At 41.3% G+C, this 24,088-nt stretch overlaps 1 protein-coding gene across 2 annotated transcripts in view; it reads right to left on the bottom strand.

The window, feature by feature from the left end:
* The window catches only part of CA10 (carbonic anhydrase 10), a 550,367-nt gene that overhangs the window by 113,950 nt on the left and 412,329 nt on the right, over positions 1–24,088 (bottom strand). For both annotated transcript variants that reach the window (XM_033183553.1, XM_033183554.1), the window contains one exon: positions 1,242–1,427. In XM_033183553.1, the coding sequence (XP_033039444.1) occupies positions 1,242–1,427 (186 nt within the window). The remainder of the gene's footprint in view (positions 1–1,241; positions 1,428–24,088) is intronic.

Raw genomic sequence — 24,088 nt, forward strand, 5'->3', positions numbered from 1 at the left:
GCGTATCAAAGCAAGACTACAAAACTCAGGTCACTGGACTCCAAAGCTGATAGTCTTAAAATTGTTCTTCATTGCCTCTCTTTACAGCCCAGTTCAAAGGGCACCTTCTCTGTGAAGCTTCTCCTGATCCCGTCGAGCAAAATTTGTCACTTCTTCCTTTGAGTTTGCCAGGGCCTTTGTACATCCCCATTACAGCATGACATTATACTTTAATGACTTGAATATAGCACTCTTTGAGTTCCTCTGTGGTAGGAGCCTTTCTTTTTTTCAATCTCTGTATCCCTGGTAACTAGATGAGTGCCTAGGCAGGCTCTTATTGATGCATTTTGAATGCACATTAAAATCTGGCTGCTGGACTCATTAAGATTGTGGGTCTGTTTCCTAGTGCTTGGCCTTAATACACTAAAAACAAGGCCAGATTTATACATGATCTTTAAAAAAATGAAAAGACCACATGCGATACATATTTTTGTAATTTCAAAGCCTTCCTGACATCAGTTATTGAGGACTCTTAAACAGAAACCTAGTTACAGGGCATTTAGGGTCTAAGGACCCCTGATCTCTAGTTCATAAACACCCTCCAGTATAACGGGGGTAAAAGAGATCAAATTACCTACACTCTGCTTGTGAAGTGTCACACCACAGATGACAACTGTTTAAACCATAGCTTTTGTCCTATAAATGAAACTGTGGTTGGGCTCTCTGCTGTGGCTTGAGTTCTGTCTGGGTTGATGGTGGCACACAGTGACATTTCCATTTTGCAGAAACTCAGGAAACCTATTGAGTTGCCTGACACTTATTTTACGGTATATTATAGTTTTATGCAAATATGACTCATTATATTCAAAAGAAAAGTTATGGAATCTGTGCTATCACATGTGACACATGAGAGGCTGATCACCCAGATAGGTGTAAGTAAAGACGTATTATATATATAAGGTGAGGGTTTAGGGTTGAAATAATGCTCTAGAAATATCACTGGGCATGAGTCTCAAGAGAGCCACACCAGTGTCTGAGAAGGAAAGAGCTAGTTTCATTGTAGCCTTCCCTGGAAAATACTAGAAGCTTGTTATTGACTTTGATGCCAATCTGCAAAAGACAGATGGAGAAAGAAGGCATGGGCCTTCTCATTTCATAGATTAGGGAAAATCTCTTTGTTATGTTATCCCATCTTGGACATAAACAGGCACCCAATCTTGTATGTTGACATTTAACCTTAGTACTTTGACAGACTAACATACCTCCCCAGAGAAGGCCTGTCCATTGAGGAGGTGCTCCGACCCTTGGCTGTCCTCACTCCCAAAGTGTAGTCGGATCTCCTCCAGCCGGTGGCTGTATGTCATGGGCCCTCCAGATATGTTGACCAAGTGCTCCTTGTCCAGGCGAAGGGATACATGTCTTCCAGTGTTGTACATGGTCCCACTGACCTGCAAGGCAATTAGCAACAGGTCAAGCAAGGCCCTCCTTCTTCTATGCCTCCCCAAACCCAGCATGGTGCTTGGATCAACGCCTTTTGCTTCCTCTTGATGGGAAGATGGGCTAAATCCACATGTGGAGTAGGGAGTGGCAGCTGCCCTAGAGGGTATATGTGGGATCTATGGTAATTTCTGTGAGGCATAAACCACATGATGGCTTAGGAATTTGAGGTAAGAACTCACAGGAGACTTCACCAATTGTGACTAATATTTTGTGCATTGCATCTTATAAAAAATGAACTTGTCCTTCTTACTGTGTTTGGAATGGAAAGATACTGCAAGAGTTCTAAATCTCAGCTGAGAAATTGGAGAAAGCAGTTAGCAAGGGGTGAGATACTAAGAAGGCCAAATGAGACAGGGAAGAGAAAATGAGTGAACAGAAGCAGACACTCGTGGGAGATGGAAAACCTAGGTCTGAATTCTCAAGCATCCTATATGGTGTGTCTTGGTTAGGTCCTTTTCCTGCCCTGCAACCAGACATTGCACAGAATCTTCATAGCTTGTGGGCCTCAAGTGTTAAACCGAAGGGATTCACTCAAGCTTCCAGTTTCACAGATTCCTAGACTTATTCCTTATTCCTGATTCCATCTTGCTCCAGCCCCTCCAAACTGCTAACATGACTGCTGGGCATTCCTTTTCCTTCTTTCTTTTCTTGTTGGGATTTGATGTTCAGGTTCATTTTCCTGACTGTGACCTTAGCACTTCTCAACAACAATTGATTCTAGAACACTCGTTCCCACCTGAAACTCTACTTTCCTACTCTCTTGGGTTGGCTTAGCTTTGAGAGTAGGATCTAGAGCTTAGGGGAGACGTTGAATGAGTCTGGAAGGCGTGTTTCTGGGTTACAGGAGGCTGAACTACTCGGATTTTCTTCCTACTTACTCTGACTTCTTTGGGCCAAGCCTTCAGCCCTAGTGATTCCTGAAGGGCTTCCTGTAACTTCTGATACCTTCATTAGATGTGGTTTTCATATATATGCTCTATAGCACTATCATTTGCCTGCCCCCTTTCCACCTTTCTGACACTGGTGTTGTGAATGAGTAGCTCTTGGGTTGTTCACCGTGGCAGAGACCATAATGCTCACCAAATACTCCAGTGACTCATTTTGTTTCCTGCTACCTTACTGTAGAATGGAGCCCATGTGACTGGTGGGGGCCATGAGCTGGGAGGGGTCATGACAAGTGTCACTTCCAGGTTGAAATAGTGGATTCCCTAGACTCACCTTCCCCTGGTACATCGACATTATATGGAAATATGGAAATGGCAATGTGGTGCAGTGACTGCATGGAGCTCATGTCAGCCTCGGCCTCTACCATGCAAATGAGCCTGGGCTAGCCCGCTGGAGGATGGGACCATAGTGAGGAGAGCCATCCCAGGAGAGGCTGTCTAGACTGGTTATTCTGTGGCTGATCCACTAGCTGACTGGCCCAGCTGAGATCAGCTTAGCCTGGCCCAGATCAGAAATGCCCACTGACCATAGGCTTGGAGCTAAAAAATTATTTAAGTCTCTAAAGTTTGGGGTGGTTTGTTATGCAGCAAAAGGGAGCCGATATACACTAAGTCAGTCGTCTTCTTTCTCCTATGAAATCTGGAACTATCAACAGAAACTATTGAGTTCCTGAACTGCAAGGTCACCTGGTCCCAACCATACTGTTAAGCAGAGAAAGTCAGATCAGAGAGAGGGGACTGAGGCAGATGTCCCAACATTGACAGAGGAGACCACACACTGGGGAAGAGGGGAGGGAATGGGGAGAATAACTACTTAGCTTCAGATGTCTTTGTGTCTCTTTGATCTAGTTCCTTCTAGAGGCCTGAACTGTACTTTGTAATATTCTATGCCTTACCAACACATTTTTTAACCTCAAGTTATCTATTCCTTGCAACAAAATGATCCATGCCAATGACTTCACTCCCATTCTCCAGGCTCAAATAAATGTCTGTTTAGTTAGTGTGAGATAACCAGAAGTTGTCTTCTTTTTATTTCCCATAACTTCCTTTCAGTGCAATAGCTCAAGACAGATTTGTGTTTGACATGACTTCCATCTCTAAATATAACCTATTTTTCCTAATTATTAAGATAATACATAGGCATTATTATATGGTTTGAAAGATATGGGACAGCAAATAGACCACAATTTCACAATTAAATAGTAATCACCACTAATATTTTGGCATATAATTTTCACACTCATACCTATACACCCATATTTTAATGAGATCATTTTATATATGTGCATTATAAATATATAGCTTTTCACTTGTATGTATATGACTTTATATGTTATTCTCGCTAACATATAGATATTTCCATGTCATTAACTATTCTTTAGCAATATCACTTTGAAATGTCTACATCATATTTCCATGTAAAAATACATAGCTGAGTGTTGAATCTTTACAGTCCTTTCACTTTTTCATTATTGTAAAAAAAAATCTGAAATAAACATCCTTACAGATCAATCTTTTCACTAATCCAGAGATATTTCATTATGCAAATTTCAGGTCAAACAGTGTGCACATTATTACAGCATTTACTATGTATTGCTGCATCCATCTGCTATGGGGAGTAGATCCCACACAGCAGGGCTGGATCTCTGTAATTCCCTTCAAATGTCATTAAGCACAGAACCATGGGATTCAATCCAGTGACATTCTGTGGTATAAAAGGCAACAAAAAACATTGCTCCAAGTTCCTATGACATGCCTGCTTTGTGTAATTGGGCAAGTATCTTGGGCTTCCTGACACTTCTAGAAATCCTTTCATCTATGTCTGTCTAATGTTCCCAAGAAAATTCTTGCCCATTGAATCAAGGCACTGACTACATTTTATTGCTTGCCTGAATTTTCTCAGTACTTGGGAAACACATTGGCACCAGCGGGTGGAAAAATCAGGGGCCCTGGAGTCAAAAGATTCTCAGTCTGCCTCTTATTAGCCATGTGACCTAGGGTAGTTTACTAAATTTCTTGAAGTTTCAGTTTTCTTAACCATAGAGATAACAGAATTTCCTCCATGAAAATGACAGACAAAAAAGCTATAAGGCATATTGAAAACAAATAGCAAAATGACAAAGTCCCTTCTCATCAGTAATTACTTTAAATGTAAATGGATTCCACTTGTATGCTGTATCTAAAGTAGCCAAAATCATAGAAACAGAAAGTAGAATCGTGATTGCCAGAGACTGAAGGAGGAAGAGAGCGTTAGTATTTAATGAGTATAAAGTTTCAGTTTCACAAAATAAAAAGAGTTCTGGAAACAGATGGTGGTAATGGTTGTACAACAATATGAATGTACTTAACACCACTGAATTGTACACTAAAAATGGTTAAGATGGTAAATTTTATGTTATATGTATTTTACAACAATAAAAAGTTTGTAAAAATTGCCCTCACGAGGTTGTGATAATTAGTTAATATATGCAATAGTCACAAATGTTCATTCTCTTCCTTCCCTTACTCTTGGCTATTATGGCATGGGTGCCTAGGTGATATTGAAGGTTTCTCGTTGATCTTTCTTCCCCATGTCTTCCCAAATTCCCAGAGCCTGGTGGAATATAATGTTGCTTGTTAAATGTCATCCTGAAGAACTGGAGCTAACTTCTGCCTTGGGAGGATTCACTGGCCTCTCATTTTGGATTTTAAGGCACTAGACATGAGGAGAATGCAAGATCATCTTGAAGGCCACGAAGCAAATCCCAAACCAGAAGCAGGAATACACCAGAGTGCCTTCTAGTTCTTCGATCCCACTTCCAGACCCCTTCTGTATACATGGCTCTGTCTTCATTCATTCATTCATTTGGCCATTTACTCAGAACAAAACATTCAGTGCACCTAACTGTGTGCTAGGAGCTGGGGACAGTATGACTGTGAGCAAAGCCAGTCCCTCTCCCTGCCATCACGGAGCTCACACTCCATTATGGAGAGACCTGAATGGGGGCACAAAGTTATGGGCAATCCATAACTGCTATCATATTCCTACGTGTTCTTACAATGAGATGCAACACCCCCTTATCCCCACTCTTTCTCTAGACACCAAAATAACATTAATTTGTATTAATCAAAAGAAAAGCTGTGTAGCCAGGGTATGGTTTGTTGCACTTTAATTTAAAAATAAAGGCTTGACAACATTATGTATGATATCTAAGGGTACATCTGCACTGTAGTAATTAACATTGCAGTAGTGTCATTTTATCTCGAATGCTAATTACCGTGTTTTCAATGAACTACTTTGGTGCACAGCATGTTGAAAAAAGTTGTATTATACAGACCAGGAAACAAAACAGAATGGAGAAGTTGAAGCTGCAAGGGATGTCCAGGTTGCCTCTGGCTGCCTCACAGTTCTTTTTGTTTTATCTTAATTCACTGCAAAATAAGGTGTGAGATGTGTGTGCTATCCATTTTAACAGCAAAGGAAGTGGGGGTTGGTGAAGGTTCAGTGACTTATCCAGAATCACACAGTGGCAGGTGGCAAACCCAGGTCTTCTGATTCCAAGACTAATGATCTCGATGTAAGCAAACGCGAGTGTCCTTGCTCATTTCAGATAAAAACAAAAAAAAAATACGTTGGGGGGCCAGGCACATTGGCTCATGCCTGTAATCCTAGCATTTTGGGAGGTCGAAGCAGGCGGATCACCTGAGGTCAGGGGCTTGAGACCAGCCTGGCCAACATGGAGAAACCCCGTCTCTACTAAAAATACAATTAGCTGGGTGTGGTGGTGTGTGCCTGTAATCCCAGCTACTCGGAAGGCTGAGGCAGGAGAATTGCTTGAACCCAGGAGGTGGATGTTGCAGTAGCTGAGATCGCACCACTACAGCCTGGGTGACAGAGTGAGACTCCATCTCAAAAACAAATAAATAAAAAAAATTAAAATTAAAATTAAAAATAAGTAAATAAAAAATATGTTGGGGATTTTCATTTCTTCTCCAGTCTGTATTTGCAGATCTTAGGTAGTTCCAGAAAAAGTGGGATCTTTTTCAGGAAAAGAGAGGACTATAATTGGACACTAGGCTGCTGAAGTTCATCCCAGGAGGAGGCTTCAAGAAACCTGAAGGTTAAGGAAGTCCCTCAATTTCCTCACCTGCAGAATTCATACTGGTTTGAGACTGGAGCTACATATATTGAGGGAAGCAGGTAATAGGTCCTCCACAGATATGCCTGTCCAGGTTTTATGTCAATCAATATTATCTTGATAACTTGAAACCATCTAGAAGTAATATATTCTTTTGCAAAGCAAAAATTTTAGCCTGGTGTATTTATTTTGCAAAATTAGATATCCTTGCACAGCAAACACAGTGATTTGAAGCTGTCTGTGATTCAGGGCCTCTAATAAATGGGGTCATCTGTTTTCATTCTGGTGACACCATCATGTTAGAGGGAAATAAATTTGGTCAACGTATTTTTTTTTTTTTTTTTTTTTTGAGATGGAGTCTCACTCTGTCACCCAAGCTGGAGTGCAGTGGCGCCATCTCGGCTCCCTGCAAGCTCCGCCTCCTGGGTTCACACCATTCTCCTTCCTCAGCCTCCCGAGTAGCTGGGACTACAGGCGCCCGCCACCACACCTGGCTAATTTTTTATATTTTTAGTAGAGATGGGGTTTCACTGTGTTAGCCAGGATGGTCTCGATCTCCTGACCTTGTGATCCGCCCGCCTCAGCCTCCCAAAGTGCTGGGACTACAGGCGTGAGCCACCGCGCCCAGCCAGTCAATGCATTTTTAAGGTAAGAAAAATTTTCCTTCTTTGAAAGTCATCTACGATCCTGTTCATAACAGATGGCATCTTGGTTAGAACCTTTACAGGGTGTCACAGCGGGTGGTGGTAAATTCTGAACCTGAACTTTCTCTGTTAATCATCACAATTTCTCCCTCACCAAACCCAGCACCAAACATGGTGTGGTACTTGACACCCTACCATTTGCTTATTCTCAGTGGGAAGATATTAGGCTAAATCCACATGTGGAGGGAAGGCCTCCCACAGGGCATACCTGTCTTACCTGGTTTCTATGGCACTTTCCATAGAAGCAAACTGCCATCAGTCGGGGGTCAGAACTTGACCTCAGCTATCTTTGGCTCTAAAGCCTATGCTTTTAACCACTGGAAAGTGTTAAGTTGTGCAGCTTTTTCTTTTTTGAGCCAGAGTCTCACTCTGTCACCCAGGCTGGAGTGTAGTGGCGTGATCTCGGCTCACTGCAACCTCCGCCTCCTGCGTTCAAGCGACTCTCCCACCACAGCCTCCCGAATAGCTGGGATTATAGGCACCTGCCATCATGCCCGGCTAAATTTTGTATTTTTAGTAGAGATGGGGTTTCACCATGTTGGCCAGGCTGGTCTCGAACTCCTGACCTTAGGTGATCCACCTGCCTCGGCCTCCCAAAGTGCTGGGATTACAGGCGTGAGCCACCACACCCAGCCAAAGATGGTTATTTAACAACGTAATATTACGGCATTTTCTTCAAGAGGTGGGTTGAGAGTGTAGGAGCCTCACAGTATTTTGGAGTTCAGGATGTTTAGGATTACTTACTGTTTACTCAGGGTTCTCTAGAGAAACAGAATAGTGTGTGTGTGTGTGTATAATATATATAGGTAAAATGGTGTGTGTGTATACATATATATAGGTAAAATAGACAACACGTGTGCGCGCACACACACACACGTAAAATAAAGAGATTTTAAGAAATTGTCTCATCTAATAATGGACATTGGCAGGGTGGGCCTGCAGGCTGGAGACAAGAGCTGATGCTGCGTTTTACCTCTGAAGGTCCCCTGCTGCAGAATTCCTTCTTATTCAGGGAGTGCAGTGTTTTTGATCTCTTGAGGCCTTCCACTGATTGGATGAGGCCCATCAGCCTTATGCAGGGCCATCTGCTTTACTCAAATTCCACTGATTTAAATGTTTATCTCATCCATAGACACTCTCACAGAAATATCCCAATTAATGTTTGACCAAATATTGAGTGCCACGTCCCAGCCAAGTTAACACATCAATTAATCACTACACTTATTTTCAAATTCTATTTGCCTTCTTTATTACATCTGTTCAAATAGCTCTTAACCAAGCAGTTGTTCTGATACCACACATAAAGAGTTATATATATTATACAAATATGCATGTGTATATATATACATGCATATATTATATAGCTACCTTATCTATATCTGTATATATTATATATACATATATGTATATTATATATAATACAAACACATATGCATTTTATCTATATATTTCCTACATCACATAATTTTAAAAGTCAGCTATACAAAGACTGTCTTCCAAATGCCAGTCACATGGAAGGACAACCAGTTTGAAAAAATGCACATCTGAATGATAGAACAATTTTAAAGAAATAATTTAACTTTTCTTGTTAAAGAACAAGGCAGGTTTATCCTTGAGTATAGATGGGACCGTGGAGATTATTTTGATGTAAATCCCTTATTGTTTTTGGTCTTAGATGTTGTATAAACTCATATTTTGAAATAAAAAGGAAGAGGAGGTATATCTTTTACAAAGACCAATTCACAAAATACACATGTCAAAGGTCTTTTGGTTTAACGGAGATAGCACTTGCAGGGTGGATGTTTATTGCAGAAAGCTAAGCTAGGGGAAATCTTACCTTCAGAAATTCCAAAAGATTCAATAAGTAGCTACTTGCTTGATGTGACACAAAGATTATGTGAGGTTTCCGATACGTTCTCTCTCAAGGCAGTCTGACGCAGATCTCCTCTAATATAGTAAAAAATAATTCTCTACAGCTTAAACGGAAATATAACACTACACATGGAGTAGCTGAGAGGAAATAGAATTTCAGTCGTGTAGAAGGAAGAGATGGCCCATCTGACGTGTACAGGAGCTACTTGCATTCTTAACCCAGTTAGTTAGGAAAGGAAGGGTGGAGGCCACCTACTAATCTGGAGGATGGTACTATGTGTCAGGTGTTGTACCACTTTTTAGATTAGAAAACCAGGTACAGGTAGGCTAAGAGTTCTACTCAAAAATACAAAAGGAATAAGTGAGGGGACTAGAATTCAAATCCTCATGACCCAAAGCTCATGCTCTTCCCAGGGTTTCAAAGAGCAGCTTCTAAGTCACTGTAGAGAGGGTGCACTCCCATTTCTCAGTGACCATGTACATTTCAGAAATGTAATAACGTCCTTTTTATTTATTTACTATTCTATATGGAATTGGCACCTGGGCCCTGTTCACTGATAACATAGGAGAGTTGGCATTCCTGCCTTTGGGATTTGGGATACAGTCTTATTCAGCAGATTTTTTTTTTTTTTTTTTAACCAACAAGAATGAGCTTGAATCAACAGATTTTTCTTTTACTATAACTATAAAACACGTAACTATAAACACACCGGGTGGTGATGGATCACAACATCTACAACAGTGGCTTGACTGTGGTGTACTCTGGGCTGTGTATTCAGGCCCTTTCTATACATCATCTCATTTCATCCTTATGCTGCCCAGGTGAGGAAGGCATTATCCATATTCTACGTATGAGGAGACAGAAGCTCAAAGGGGTTAAAGAATTTTACCTAAAGCACCACAGTTAGAAATTGGCAGTCCCAGAATTCTAGCCCAGGCCTATTTGACTGCACATTCTGTAGCTCTTTGAAAGAGAAGTCAGAGTTGGTAGGAAGAGTGTTGGGGAGATGAGGTAAGGTTTTAAAAAGCTTCTGGGGTTAGGAATCAATTCTTAATTAAAATACGATGCCTGCATGGTTATGCCAGATTGGGTTTAATTTGTCCAGACCTGGTCTAGACCCAGGGTGGCAGGGCAGTTCCAATCCCCGCTTGCTGGGAGTTGAGAGATGGGTCATACCTGCCTCTCCTAGTGCTGAGCAACTGGATGGCTGAGCCCATAATGTTGGAAGGCCACTCAGTGAAGAAGGTCCAATAGCCATGTCATGAATTAGGTGACCTTTCTTTGCAACAGAAGTGTCCTGTTATATGTCTCTGGCCACTCTGCTGAGGTGTGTAATAGGCCTTCTTTGCAATGTAATTAGTGAGTCTGAGATTTAAGAACACCACTTAGTCTAGTTTTCTGCAAAGTAGCTCAAGAGATCAAAGGGTTGATTTGTACAGAGTGAATACAAAAAGCCAGTGTGCTGCTTGCTTACATGGGAACTCTGGAAGCATCAATGCAAGAAAAAAAATTAGTGCCAAAAACTGGAGTCAAATCATTGGCTTCAGTGCAGCATAACAGACACACAGATTAGCAAACTTAGGGGTGTGTGGATTCTAAAGCTAAAGGACTTCAGAGATCATCAAGCCCAACCTCTTATTCAATAAACCAGGAAACTGAGACACAGAGTGGTTGAGTGAGCTGTCCAGGATTATGCAAACAAGCAGCAAACCCAAGATTAGAAATCAACCCACTGACTGTTTCTTGCTTTGTGTAGCACACTTCCCCCTCCTCTTATTCTCTTGCTTTTCCTTTAAATTATCTTATGCTGAGGGTACCTAAGAATACTGACTCAAAGTTAGAAATGCTAGAGTACTATAATAAGTGTGTGTATATACAACTACTACAGCCTACAGAAAAATAGAAACAATTCAAGTTGACATCTGGACCTGCCATTTACATGACACTATGTATCTAGATACTGGGCTCTTCTCAGTGTTTGTCCAGATGTTTTATGCTATGTAGATTTCATAGTATTGATTACAAATGGAAAACATTAGAGGCTAGATGAGAGCTTGGTGGCAGAGGGTGTGGAGCTTTAGGAGTAGGCATGCATTTTTTTTTTTTGCAATGCATCTTTGAAAGAAAGAAGGAAAATATTTGGAGCTCATAGGCTGGGGCTGTTAGGAAGAGAGTGGCTTAGATGTAGGTACATAAGAAAATGGAACCAGAATGGAGTGATCTGCTTTGAGTTACCATTGGTGGGACTGGGTACAGGAATTGACGTACTTCTAAGATTTCAACCACTACTCTTAACCCTGCAGGGAAAATAGTGGTTTTTTTCCTTAGTAATGCTAAATTTACTTTGATCTTTCTCTTACCCACCCATTTGAATCAGCCTGTGTTTCCTCTGTAAAAATAATAGGATTTTGGCATCTACACTGAAAAACTAGATGAAATGATCACATGTGCTGCTTATTAATGCTATTACTATTAAAAACATTGAATCTGTTTTTGATAATATTGACTCTTCAAATAACAGATGATTTATTTGCACACTCTACAGGGATGCTAGGTGGCACTATTGCAGTGAAGCATCTCTTCAACTTGTTTGATGGTGGTAACGACAGAAGACACAGAGAACAGGTGTGAATGATATTGCCTGGTTCACTAAGGCATGGGCTAAGTCAAGAGAATGCTCCCTTTCCTCCATCCAATCCAAGGATGCCATGGGCTCATGACTGGCATTAGGCCGAACATGTTCTTGCCACACGTAGTCATTGGCACTGAAGCCCTTCACCTATTTCAGGCTGCCCAGCCTCTGACCAGGAAGTCACACTTCAGAGAGTGGTGCCTGGAATGAGTTTTTCCCTCACAATCCTGGTATGTGGGTTTCCGGGGGCGAGTCCCATGTATTTCTTTCTTACTGAACCACCACTGCCAACCATTGGTTTTATTAGTTTAATATTGTTATTTTAATAATTTCATATTATAAGTAAAATTTAAATTTGATAATTTGTCTTCTGTGTCTGCTCAGATGCCTTATGAACATTTAAAATCCTGACACAAAACCTGCGAGGTCTGCATGAGCTTCCCATTTTCCAGTAGGAGGGTGGTGCCACGTGCTAGCTCATACGGCCTGTGGGTTCAAGAGCCAGACTGTGAATGCAAGAGTGTTCGATCTCAAAGCCAGTCTCCTTATGCTTCACCGTGCTTCTCTTAACCGTCAACAAGCAGGCCTAGTCCCAATGACCCCAGTTCAGTCTGGGTTTTTGGTTTAGTTCTCCAATTCCTTTACCTGGGTTAAAACTCTGCTTTAAACCTTAGCCCACTAGCATGTGGAGAGCCTGGAGAGTTCTTGTCAAGCCCTTCATTGTTGGTTGTCTGGATCCAATTTTTTTTTTTTTTTTAACTTCTTACTTAGTGAGTGGCTGGAGTCTTATGCCAACTGGATAAAGTTACTGGAACCAAGATGGCACCAGCTGATTGATTAGCAGTATGTCCCCAATGGAATTGCTTGTGCTGCTGCTCTTTTCATGAGGTGGGGACCCACCTTAGCTGTCAATGCCAGCCCAAATCAAGATTGGGTTGAGTACACTTCTTTGCTCTGTGTGCTTAAAATATGCTTTATCAAATATATTTAATATATTATATGTAAACATGTAATATATAAAATATTTAATATATATTTTATTATATAATAATCTAGATTTAATATATTTAATTTTTTGTAAGGATAATATAGGCATGACTGGATGTCTATTTATCTTTCTTGATTCCTGAAAAATGTTTAGTTTCCATTTGTTGAATGAAAATGGATAAGGTTTTGCTTTGAGCATCATCTGGGTACCTGGTCCAAGCTCCACCCCCCATTCTGCCTCAGTAGGTCTGAGGTAGGACTCGGGAATCTGATGTCTTCCTCTTCTGGGCTTCCTTTGATGTTCATTTGAACTGAGTCTGACAGTTCTTCAGTGCAGGGGAAGGGGCATAGTATATCCTTTCTCCATCCTCCCTTCATGCCTTAAGGAATTCTTTTGATAATTATAAAGATATAGCACTAAAGCTCTTTCTAAATATATGTAGTGGGTTATACATTGATTCATCTTCAGGCCACCGTTTTCCCCTAAACTACGAACATTCAAGGTTAGGCTGCTTTAATTAACATATGAAAACTTGCCGTAGAAAGCTTATTTCTAGTTTAATGTCATTTAATTCAATCCCTGATTCACAGGGCTTTAGGCAAATAACTCCCGATCTCCAGTTATTTTATCTCCAAAGAGGAAAATGCCTTTTAAGGGGTGCCTGTGGGACACAGTGGTGCACAGGACACTGGCAGGGTCCATAGATCATTTTCTTAACATTCCCCGTGTGGTCGTCACTGGTCAGATGTTAACATCCTTGATGCCAGTTTTTCAAAGAAAGTAGAAATAGCAAATGCTTGGGGGATAATTAGATAGTAAGTCTCTTTGCTCATTCCTCATTTCATTGTATGCAAGTTAAAGATGTAATATTTATTTCCCATGGTGCCTTTGCCCCTATAGGCTCTCGCTCACTGTGAGTGCTGTGCTCTAGGACGCACTCAGATAGCCACAGTGGTCAGCAGGCAGTGTAAATCAGTGAGACAGGCCAGGTGTGTGACAGCAGGGAGTGGTGGAGAAGGTGGCAGTATGGAGGAGCATCATCTCTCTTGTCTGTCGGATATCTTTGGGGCAGTATTCAGGACATTGGGAGCTGGCCTCTGGAGGAGGGACAGAAAGAAATGCGGGAAAAGGAGGGGATAGGATGCAAGACTCATTTTTCATTTTGTGCTCTTTCATATTGTTTGAATTTTGAACATAAACAGAATGATTTTTAAAATGAAATGAAATACTCTGTAGACAACCACATCTGCTGGTATAACCTGGGCTGTTACAAGAGTCCTGTACAATACAGCAGCTATCCAACTGAAACAGAAGGCAAGCTACATCTGCAATCTTTAAATTTTCTAGTAGCCACATTCATGAAACAAAACAGTGAGATTAACATTAGGAGTATATTTCATGTAACCCAATATATTCAAAATATTATTTCAACATATAATAGATATAATAATTATGAATGAGGTGTTTTACATTCATTTTTCATAAATCTTGGAAATGTAATATGTATTTTGTACTCAAAACACATTACGATTTGAACTCACCACATTTCAGGGACTCAATCGCAGCATGTGGCTAGTGGCTGCCATACTGGAAGTACAGCCTGGTCAGTCTTCCTTCCCAGGCTGCCCTCCCTCATGCAAACACAGCTATATTAAGGAGTGGCCAGCGGGGCAGCTGCTGAGGATACCAGGCTCTGAGGAGGCTTAAACAATCTATGAATAAATTAGGCATCTAATGCCAGTAACTGATATTTGTTTCCTATCCCCAAAATAGACAGATAGCCCTCTATCTGTTGAGGTTTCTTTCTTTTTGTGTGTGTGATTCACATTGCAAGTTTTATGGGCCAACCACCCTGGGAGCAGCCAAGTGACAGTCGCCTGGGTTGGCAGTTAGAATCTATTGATGTTGAAACTCAGTAATGCATAGCTTAGTGCTATTTACTAGGAATACATAATGTGTCCCATTATCTAAATTATAAGCCTCTTAATATCTCTCCTAAGAATTTGGTTGAATCTGAACATCATTAAAAAAAAACCTGAAAAGATAAATGACATAAAAGTGGGAAACCTTTTGTTCACAGGTATATTTGGTGGGGGATGATAGAAGAATTTTCAGGGGCTTTCATTTCACTGCTTCTTACTCCTCCCAAGATTGCATAATCTCTGCTCCCATCTTGAAGGTCAATCATTTATTCTATTCATCAAAGCTCCTGGTCTTGTCAGTTAATGACTGTGCATTTGATATTTCACATTGCTGTCCAGTTTTCACGTATTTGCATTTCTCAGTGGCTCTGCAAGTGTAATGAACATTTTCTGTGCCATGGAATCAAGGCGTTGGGTCCTAAACTGATAAATAAACATCACCCACAACCAAAATCCAAACAGGTCTCTACCCTTCATGCACTTATTATTGGATTCACCACTGATGCTATCTACTACTGAAGCCCTTAACAAGTGAGGTGTGACCACGGAAATTTCTAGAAACTGAATGCATCCTTTCTAGAAGCAGACAACCAAGGAGATTACATTTTCTAACTAGAGGTCAAATCTAGATATACTACTAATAATCATCCATCAATATCACTACCGTCTATGGAGCTCTATACGGCTGCAACTATGCATGCATTAGCAACTTGATACTTGTCACTACCCCATGAAGTGAATATTTTTATTATCACCATTTGATGAAGAAACTGAGGCTCAGTGAGGGTAAAAAGGCCGCAGATCTATAAGTGTAAGGGATAATACTTATGAAAGAGCCCATGCTGACTGCCTGCTGAGCTGCTGTATTGGCTGTAAGGAGGAGAGATGATTTTTGTCCATGGGTACCGGGGCATTTCCCAGAGGACTGGCTATTTGAAATGGGTCTTAGAGCATGTGTTGTTGGCTCTAAGGAGGAGAGATGATTTGTGTCCATGGGTACAACAGGCATTTCCCAGAGGAGTGGGCATTTGAAATGGATCTTGGAGCACGGGTAGGATGTAGTCATCTGGAGATACCTAGAATAGGGAATAAAATCAGTGAAAGCTTGGGAATGGGCAAATATAAGGCATGCAAAGGGAATGGCAATAGTGACGAGTCCAGTGTTCCCGGAGTGATTGGAACAGGAGCAGCTGCTGGGAAGGGTCTGCACAGAGGATCTGTGACAGTAGGTGCCAAACACCCACTGTGTGACAGATTCTTTGCTAGGGCTTCACATAGTTCTATTTACTTTCCACCAAAATCTGTATGGTAGGAACTATTACTATATCCGAGTCACAAAGAAGAAACACCAGGCTCTGAGGGGTTAAATAACTTGCCTAGGCCATATGCTAGCAAGAAAAGGAGGGAGAATTTGAATGCACATCTGTCCAACCCTTTCCCACTACAAATTGAAATAAATCATGTTTCAAAAAGACACTTTTCCTAGGAAATAATGTCCCATTTTTATGCTCTGCCCTCCTACACCAATTCTCCAGATTTGCTACATTTCTATATCGAGGCAAGCCCCCACTCTCGGTGTCTCCTCTGTGATGTGCACCCCCACCTCCACTCCCGCCGCACCTCTTTCAACGGTCTTCTCCCTCTTGCCTGGTCTTTGCCTAATAGGAATAAAATATAAAAATCAACAACCAAGAAAAGCCCAATGGCATGATTATCAAGTAGCTGACAGCACCAGCTAGGATTTTACCTTAGGGGTGAGAAGATTTATACTGCAATAATCAATATCTCAGAAATATGTGGCTCAGTTTATGTAACTGACATTCCATTTCATGGCTTCAAAGCAACGCTTATATCAGCCAATTTGTGTCTTTAATATAGTGAAATGCCTACTGAGGGAAGTCAGTGGAGTATGTGCTGTGGGGGTGGGGAGTCTTTATTGCCATCTAATGACCCTAAAATCAGCTCTCTGGTTATCTAGCACGGGAAAGCAAACGGAACCCTTCAGTCTCATCCATGACAAAAGCATTGAGTGGCTCTGAAGTTATTTGTACAATTGATCCAGCTAATATCAGGAAAGCATGTTCACCAGATGAATTAGAGATAATTAAATGCAATTCTGTGCTCCTGTTTTCTATAAACAGAAGACAATCACAAACCCAGAGGGTCCAAATGAAATCATCTGATCCATTTTAACACCCTTTCTGTCCCACTTTCACCATTCTAGTCCACTGAAAAGCCTCTCAGATTTCCACTCAATGAGGTGATTTCCTGGTGCATTTCTGCTATGCAATCCCCCTACCTCTTTTGCTGTCAATGAACTTGAATGCTCATGGCAAAACCTATTTTCACGAGTTCCTTCCAGTTGTTTATACACACACACACACACACACTTAGCAGACGAGCCTTTTCTTCTTCTCCTTTTTCACCTCTGACATATACTCATTCAACAATTTAAATAAATTCCACGTCCTAAAAACCCTCTGTAATCTGCCCATTCTCTCTGTCTCTGCTAATGTATCTTATTCACTCCCTCATCTTATTCTGACCCCTCCTCTCTGCCCCCTAGACACGGCCCAATTTTAGCCCTTATTTTACCATATTTCCTGAAATATGCCATAGGTTGTGAAATATATCCTGATTTTATGAACCACCATGAAAGTAAAAAGAAAAACCTACAAATAAAATAAAATATGCCACTGTTTGTGGGAGGCCTCCTAAAGAGATGCTGAAACATGAAAAAAAATGTGCATCTTAAATGGACAATACACAGTACCTCTACGAAATTCCTTTGTCTCCTGACTGCTCATGCCCACAATCTTGTAGTGGCATAACAGGCCTTTCACAGTCAGGCCTTGAGCTGCATCTCCTTTTCCTAGGCTTGCAAAGCCCCTTCTCATTTGTCAAGACCACCTCCTCAAAGTCCTTTGAAACTCCACAGGCTTGGTGATGACGCTTCCCTGAGTTCCATTGACACCCTTAACTTAAGTGTAATAACACATAAACGTTGCTTTGTAATTATCTGCCCCCATGTTCCACTATGAGAAGTGCTTGGAGAACAGGCTATGTGTCTCCTTTACCTCCACATCCCCAGTCCCTGACAGAGGACAGGGCAGGTCCTCCGTGATTTGCTGAATGCAAAGGACTGTGTGATACATGTAGCTTCTGAGCCTAGTCACTAGAGGGCAGTGTGGAACCATCCCATTGCCCAGAACTGCGGTTCCCCAAGAATCCAGGCTGCAGAGGTTGTAGGAAGCTGGCCTCCTGTGGGCAAAATGGCTGAGAGCCTAGGAGGGTACATGACTCCAAGGGCCCAGTACCATTCTGCAGAATCGACCCTGAGGATGCTCCTAGCATCTCTGTATTTCTTGCCAGCCTGCCCACTAGGCACTTTCAAGTGGCTGCCTCAGCACATTTCTTGATTAAGAGCCAAATGCTCTTCCTAGCTCTCCACCCTATGGGGATGGGGGCAAAGGCCACAGACAGGGAAATAAATGTCTCCTTAACATCCCCATTCTCATTTCTAATAAAAGCAGACTTACTGTGAAGGGCCTGCAATATAATTGCTCCACTTTGAAAAACAACAGGTAGCAGCATCAATATTTGATTTTTAAAAGGTTGTGTGAACAGTTTTAAATATTAAAGATAAAGGCAAAGACTTAGATCATCTTTTTATCTCAGCAGTTGAAGATTTTAGATGAGAAATGGTGCTAATGAGCAGAATAAGACTGTTCGCCCATCAAATGGTATCTGGCTGCAATAAGGCAAAGTCATTTTGGGGTTGGGGGAGAAGGGATGGAAAGCAATATCTGTACCAGGGAAGTTTTCTGTTCATTATCTCTGTAATGATAGAAAAATAAATCCACTCTGCTGGAGTAACTTTCTTCTATCTCATCGTGGGCTGTTTAGCTCCCTCAATGAGTGGACTGGGACAGGCTCTGAGAAACCTCATAAATTAACTATCCAACTTCCTGGCTAATGAGCCCAATATGTCAATTTCTAGTGATCAAAATGATGCTACTCAATACAGCACAGTTCATTTTGTAAGGAAATATACTCTTAATAGAGAGAACTGCAGGGTCACGGTCTTCCCAAGATAATTATGGGCCAGAGGAATTAGAAGCGTAGAGCTTTACTTACTGTCTGGAGATATCCCATGGGGTTTGTGTGGCAGACATTGTCTTTCAGGGACAATAAATTCCTCCATTATATTTCCATTACTGCATTAATGCAGCGATCTCCATTTTACTTGTAACCAAGAAGGCTGATTATTCCTGAAACTTGGCATTTAACGCTAATGAGAGCTTGCAAGGCAGGCAGCTCCCTGTGTGTGTGTGTGTGTGTGTGTGTGTGTGTGTGTGTGAGTGCGTGTGCACATGCGTGCATGTGTGTAGGGGGTGTTGGTTGTAGACAATCCAGCAGAAATGTCAAGAACTAGAAGGGTACCAGGGGAGAGTCCAGAACTAGAAGAGTATCAGGCTGAGATGGCTCCAGCCAGACAGACAGATGAATATCTGGAAACGTCAGGGGTAAGTAGTCTGAGAGCCAAGAGTAAATTACAACTGAAAAGAGAAGCTGAGATCACTACGAGGTAAGCAGTGCCAAGTGTGAAATTCAGCCTGAGAAAGCAGGTGGTCCTGAAGGTGAAACAAACAGATGCAATTCAAAAACAGGAATGCTGGGCAACAAAAGGGTTCAGGAACGCTCGAAAGTAAGCAATGGTGCTGGAAACTCATCCTAATTCAGGGTTGCCTACAAGGTATGAGGAAAAACCAGGCACTTGATGATGGTGAAGCCAAGGGCAGCCCTAGCCAATGGTGTCTCTTTAAAAGGCTCCAGCCCAAGATAGACCCTCTAAGAGCAAGGACTCCATGTTCAGGCTTGCTGGAACTGCTTGACGCCATAATCTGCACCCCACAATAAGGTACTTATTTGGTTTTAAAGTTAGAAGTGGATGAAAATGAATTCCATAAGTCTCCACGTGGGAGCTGATGAATCTCCAGCATGCTATCTAACCACGCCGGGAGGCTCTGATCTGGCGGGGAGAACCAGGTGGGAAATACTGGTTTCACTAGCATTTTTCATCTTGGTTCCAGTGGAGTAGACAGGCAACATAGCAGGAGAAAGGACAGCTCTTGGGGTCAGGTTCAAGTTCTGGCTCCTTTGCTCTTAGCTTCATGGTGTTGGGCAGGTTGCTTAACTTCTCTGAGCTGTGGTTTCCTTAACTGACATTTAATTTGCTGGGCGATCTATCTATTTGCAGGGAAGTGGGGGAGATAAATGAATATGTCAGTTTGCTTATTTTTGCTTATTTTTATTTCTCCAACACCAAAGATAAGAAAAAATAAGTTATAAACAGAATCAGTATTCTTTCCCTTGAAGCAATTCTTATCTAAAATGGACTTTAGCCAGGAAAGTAAGGTTGCTGTTAACTCAAGTAACTTGTGAAAATAACTTGTGAAAAGAAAAATTTTCTATGATTCAGGGGGCTCAAAATTATAATGTGTTAATTAGGAAGTGTTTATTTAAGGTGAGAAGTGGATTGTGCTAAGTTCAACATTCTGCCAGAGGTCCTTGATAGGCAATGGCTGGCAAAGCCCATTAGCTTGCTCCATCCTTGAAATAAAACTCATTGTCCAGAAGTTTTGGGAGGTGCCTTGGCAGAGATTAGTTGTTATTTTAAAAAATCTCTAACTTTTGACTTTTCTACCTTGTCTTGGCCTTTGACTAAATCCAACGACTGTGCACTGAACATTTACTAACTGCAAGTTCATTTTAAATGTTCTCTCATTTGATCTTTATAATAATTGCATGAGGAGGGTTTAATTATGCCTGTATTTAGAGGTGAGAAAACTGAGACTCAGGGAGTTTAGCTTAATCATATAGTTAGCTACTAATAGAAGAAGAGGGGAATTTCATACTCATACTTCATTCATCCTTGGGTGAATTCCATATCTCACATTCTTTTTAGTACTTCATCCTCAGTGAAGGATCCTCCTTCATCCTCCTCTGGATTTGAACCCCTTAAACTTGTATTATTTTGGAATAATTTCAGTAGGTCTGCAGAAAAGTTGCAAAGATAGTACACAGATTTCCATATATCCCTCACCCAGCTTCCCCTAATGTTGACATCTTATGTAATCATTGTACATTTGTTACAACTAATAAATAAACATTGTTTCACCACTATCAACTAAACCAGTGGTCCCAAACATTTTTGGCATCAGGGTCTGGTTTCGTGGAAGACTATTTTTCCGGGGGCCTAGGGGTGGGGGGACGGCTTTGGGCTGATCCAAGCACATTACATTTATTGTGCACTTTATTTCTATTATTATTACATTGTAACATATAATGAAATAATTACACAACTCACCATAATGTAAAATCAGTGGGAGCCCCGAGCTTGTTTTTGAAACTAGATGGTCCCATCCGGGGGTGATGGGAGACAGTGACAGATCATCAGTCATTAGATTGTCGTAAGGTGGACACAACTTAAATCCCTCACATGCACAGTTCATAATAGGGTTCATGCTCTTAAGAGAATCTAATGCTGCCACTGATCTGGCAGGAGGTGGAGCTCAGGCAGTAATGTGAGCAATGGGGAGTGGTCCATGGCCTGGGGGTTGGGGACCCCTGAATTAAGCTACAGACTTTATTTAGATTTTACCAGTTTTTTCACTTGTGTCTGGTTTCTATTCCAGAATCCAAGCTGGGATACTACATTGCATTTAGTGACTCTCAGTTGTCATCTGATTATTTGCCACAACTTCATTTGGGAAAAGGTTGGGGTAGGGATAAAAGCTAACATTTTTTGTAGCCTAGATCCAGGTAAAGATGTTCTGTTTCTTTTTTTCTTTTTTTTTTCTTGTTTAGTTTTTATTTTACTTCTGGTAGCAGCAGTTCTTAAAACTCATGGCACACGCCACTTTCATTTCGGCCTGGGATCTTGGCCTGCTTGTACAATAGCTGCGAAGGTTTGGGATTGAGATTCAGCTTTCAAGAGTGACTCTCCATCACTGTCTTCTTTCAAGGACAGGAAATTTCAAATCAACTTTGGGCTTTAGCATTCAGTGTGCCAAACATTCCTGAAGTTTCCACGATTGCCAATAAATAAGACATTCCATCATCTTTAAGACGTCAAATCTTCTGATAAATTGAATTTCATAAAATATTGCTCTATTGATCTTAGTGCTCAACTTTCAATAAGGCAAGCCAGCAAGAGTTGCTGGCTGGTACTTTTTCTGCAATGAGGATGTCATCTGCTTACATGGGGAGAGACATTTATGAGGCCAGGGTCCCTGACTTTAAATTTCAGTTCCTGGCACTACATCAAGTCCACAGTGATGATAGTTACCTTCTCTCCATCGTTGCTGCTTTAACTTTATGGTAAAATTTTGCTAATGCTTATTAAACAATGTGGCACAAACCCTGTGAGTCTATGCTGCAAGTCATGTAAGCTAGTACTTGGCACATAGTGGGTATGTGATCTCTGTTAAAGCTCTCTTTCCAGCTAGGACAAAGGAAAATCAAACTTGTCTCAGAACTCAATTTTGAGAGTTCATCTCATTTTCAGAAAGGAAAGGGCCAATGATGAAAACTGATGACACGGCAACACTGAGTAGAAAAAAGCACAGTATTTCTTCACCACACCGGTTTTTCCAGGGCTGCTCGTGAAATTGTGTGCAGTGATGTGCAGGTATTTTTTTTTTTAATTTAAAAACAAATAACATTTTTATACTTTTATAATGACAACATGTCTTGAATGCCATCTGTTCTTGCCATTTGTTAAGGCAACTCAATGAGAAAACAGCGTTTGGATGACTAATATTTAGCCTGCTCATAGTTTTTAAAATGGATGGACAGATTTCCTTGAGATGACACCCCAGGATCCACGGCAAGCTAGTGGGGTGGGAGAGCTAAAGGTGCAGTTTTTGCTACCACTGGGCACATTGGGTCACTCACCCAGCATTTCTTAAGCAATCACAAGGTGCCAGGCAGTGTGCTAGAACTAGAGATATAGAGATATAATAGAAAGATAAAAAAGAGAGTCATCTCTCTGGTGGGGACTGAGTAGTAAATATACAATTCTATACAAAATGGCAAGTGCTAAGACAGAGGTTTGCAAAGGGTGCTAGTGAAACATGTAGAGGAATTTAATGACTCACACTGTGTGTGTGTATTTGGGGGTGATGGGGAGTGGGTTAAAGGGTACTCAGAAACATTTCTGGGAAGGAAATAAAACCTGACATCAGTCTAGCAGAATGGGTAGACATCAGCCATACGTAAAAGGGGGTGGATTCAGGCTCACATAAATCCTAGGAGACCAGCACAGTACATCAAAGGTATATATTCAGTCATCCTTCTGTTTGAACTGAACCAGAGAAAAAGCATATTCAATATAGCTAGTGAGTTAAACACTACTTCCTAGGCACTCACCAGTGCATCCGAAAACAGTTGATCAACATGAATTGATTGTTCAGCCCCAGACCACGTAAAGAGGGGATATAAGAGAAGCCAGTGTGGTTGATGATGGGAGGACAGTCGCAATTCAGCCACAGGCAATGATCAAATAGCAATGTGGGGAAGTGTGTAAATATGGCGGTCCATTTGTGCTTAAGAAATGGGTGTATCTTCTGTTACTCTGAGGCCATAAGGTTGCTACTATGAGTCTTTTTTAGGCCAGTTGCTGGAGGATCTGGTGTAGAAAGGCTAGACAGGAGATCTAGGAGGCTTCCTCCTGAATCTAAGATTCTATATCTCTGTTGCTCTTTTATAGGACTAAGGTTAAACCTTTTAACCTTTTAAAAATAGTCTCTGTAGTTGTTTTTTTTTTTTTTTCCCCTAGAGCTGTTTGGGAGTGTCTGTCTGTTTTTAACTCATAAGAATGCACAGTAGCTGCACATTGTAAAACGCATTCCTGACACCCTCCCCGCTCCCCCAGAAGTAAAAAGTTTTCCAGGCATGACTTCTACGTTATGCTGTAAATCATAGTTATCTGTGGTGAGCAGCAAGTTACCAAGTATGGCTATAATATCCTGTGTTTTCTCCATATGCTATGGAGAAACAAAGAACCCCTAAACAATGAAAACTAAGGAGACACAAACCCTCCCCGCAAACCCTAGGCTTAGAGGGGCACAAAATACCACCATTAGTACTAATATTTGCTAAACTGTATTGTGCAAATTTGCTCAACGGTTTCCTATGTGCAAGATACTGTGCTGAGCACAGTATCTCACTGAATCATCACAGTAACCCTATGAGCTCTGGTACTGATTGTATTAGGCTGTTCTTCCGTTGCTATACACAAATACCTGAGGTTGGGTAACTAATAAAAAAAAAAAAGAGGTGTAGTTGGCCCATGGTTCTGCAGCCTGCAGGGGAAGTATGGCACCGTCATCAACTTGGCTTTTGGGGAGGCCTCAGGGATCCTT

This window comes from Trachypithecus francoisi, unplaced genomic scaffold, assembly GCF_009764315.1.
Source record: "Trachypithecus francoisi isolate TF-2019V2 unplaced genomic scaffold, Tfra_2.0 Lachesis_group20, whole genome shotgun sequence".
In the NCBI taxonomy this organism is placed as follows: Eukaryota; Metazoa; Chordata; class Mammalia; order Primates; family Cercopithecidae; genus Trachypithecus; species Trachypithecus francoisi.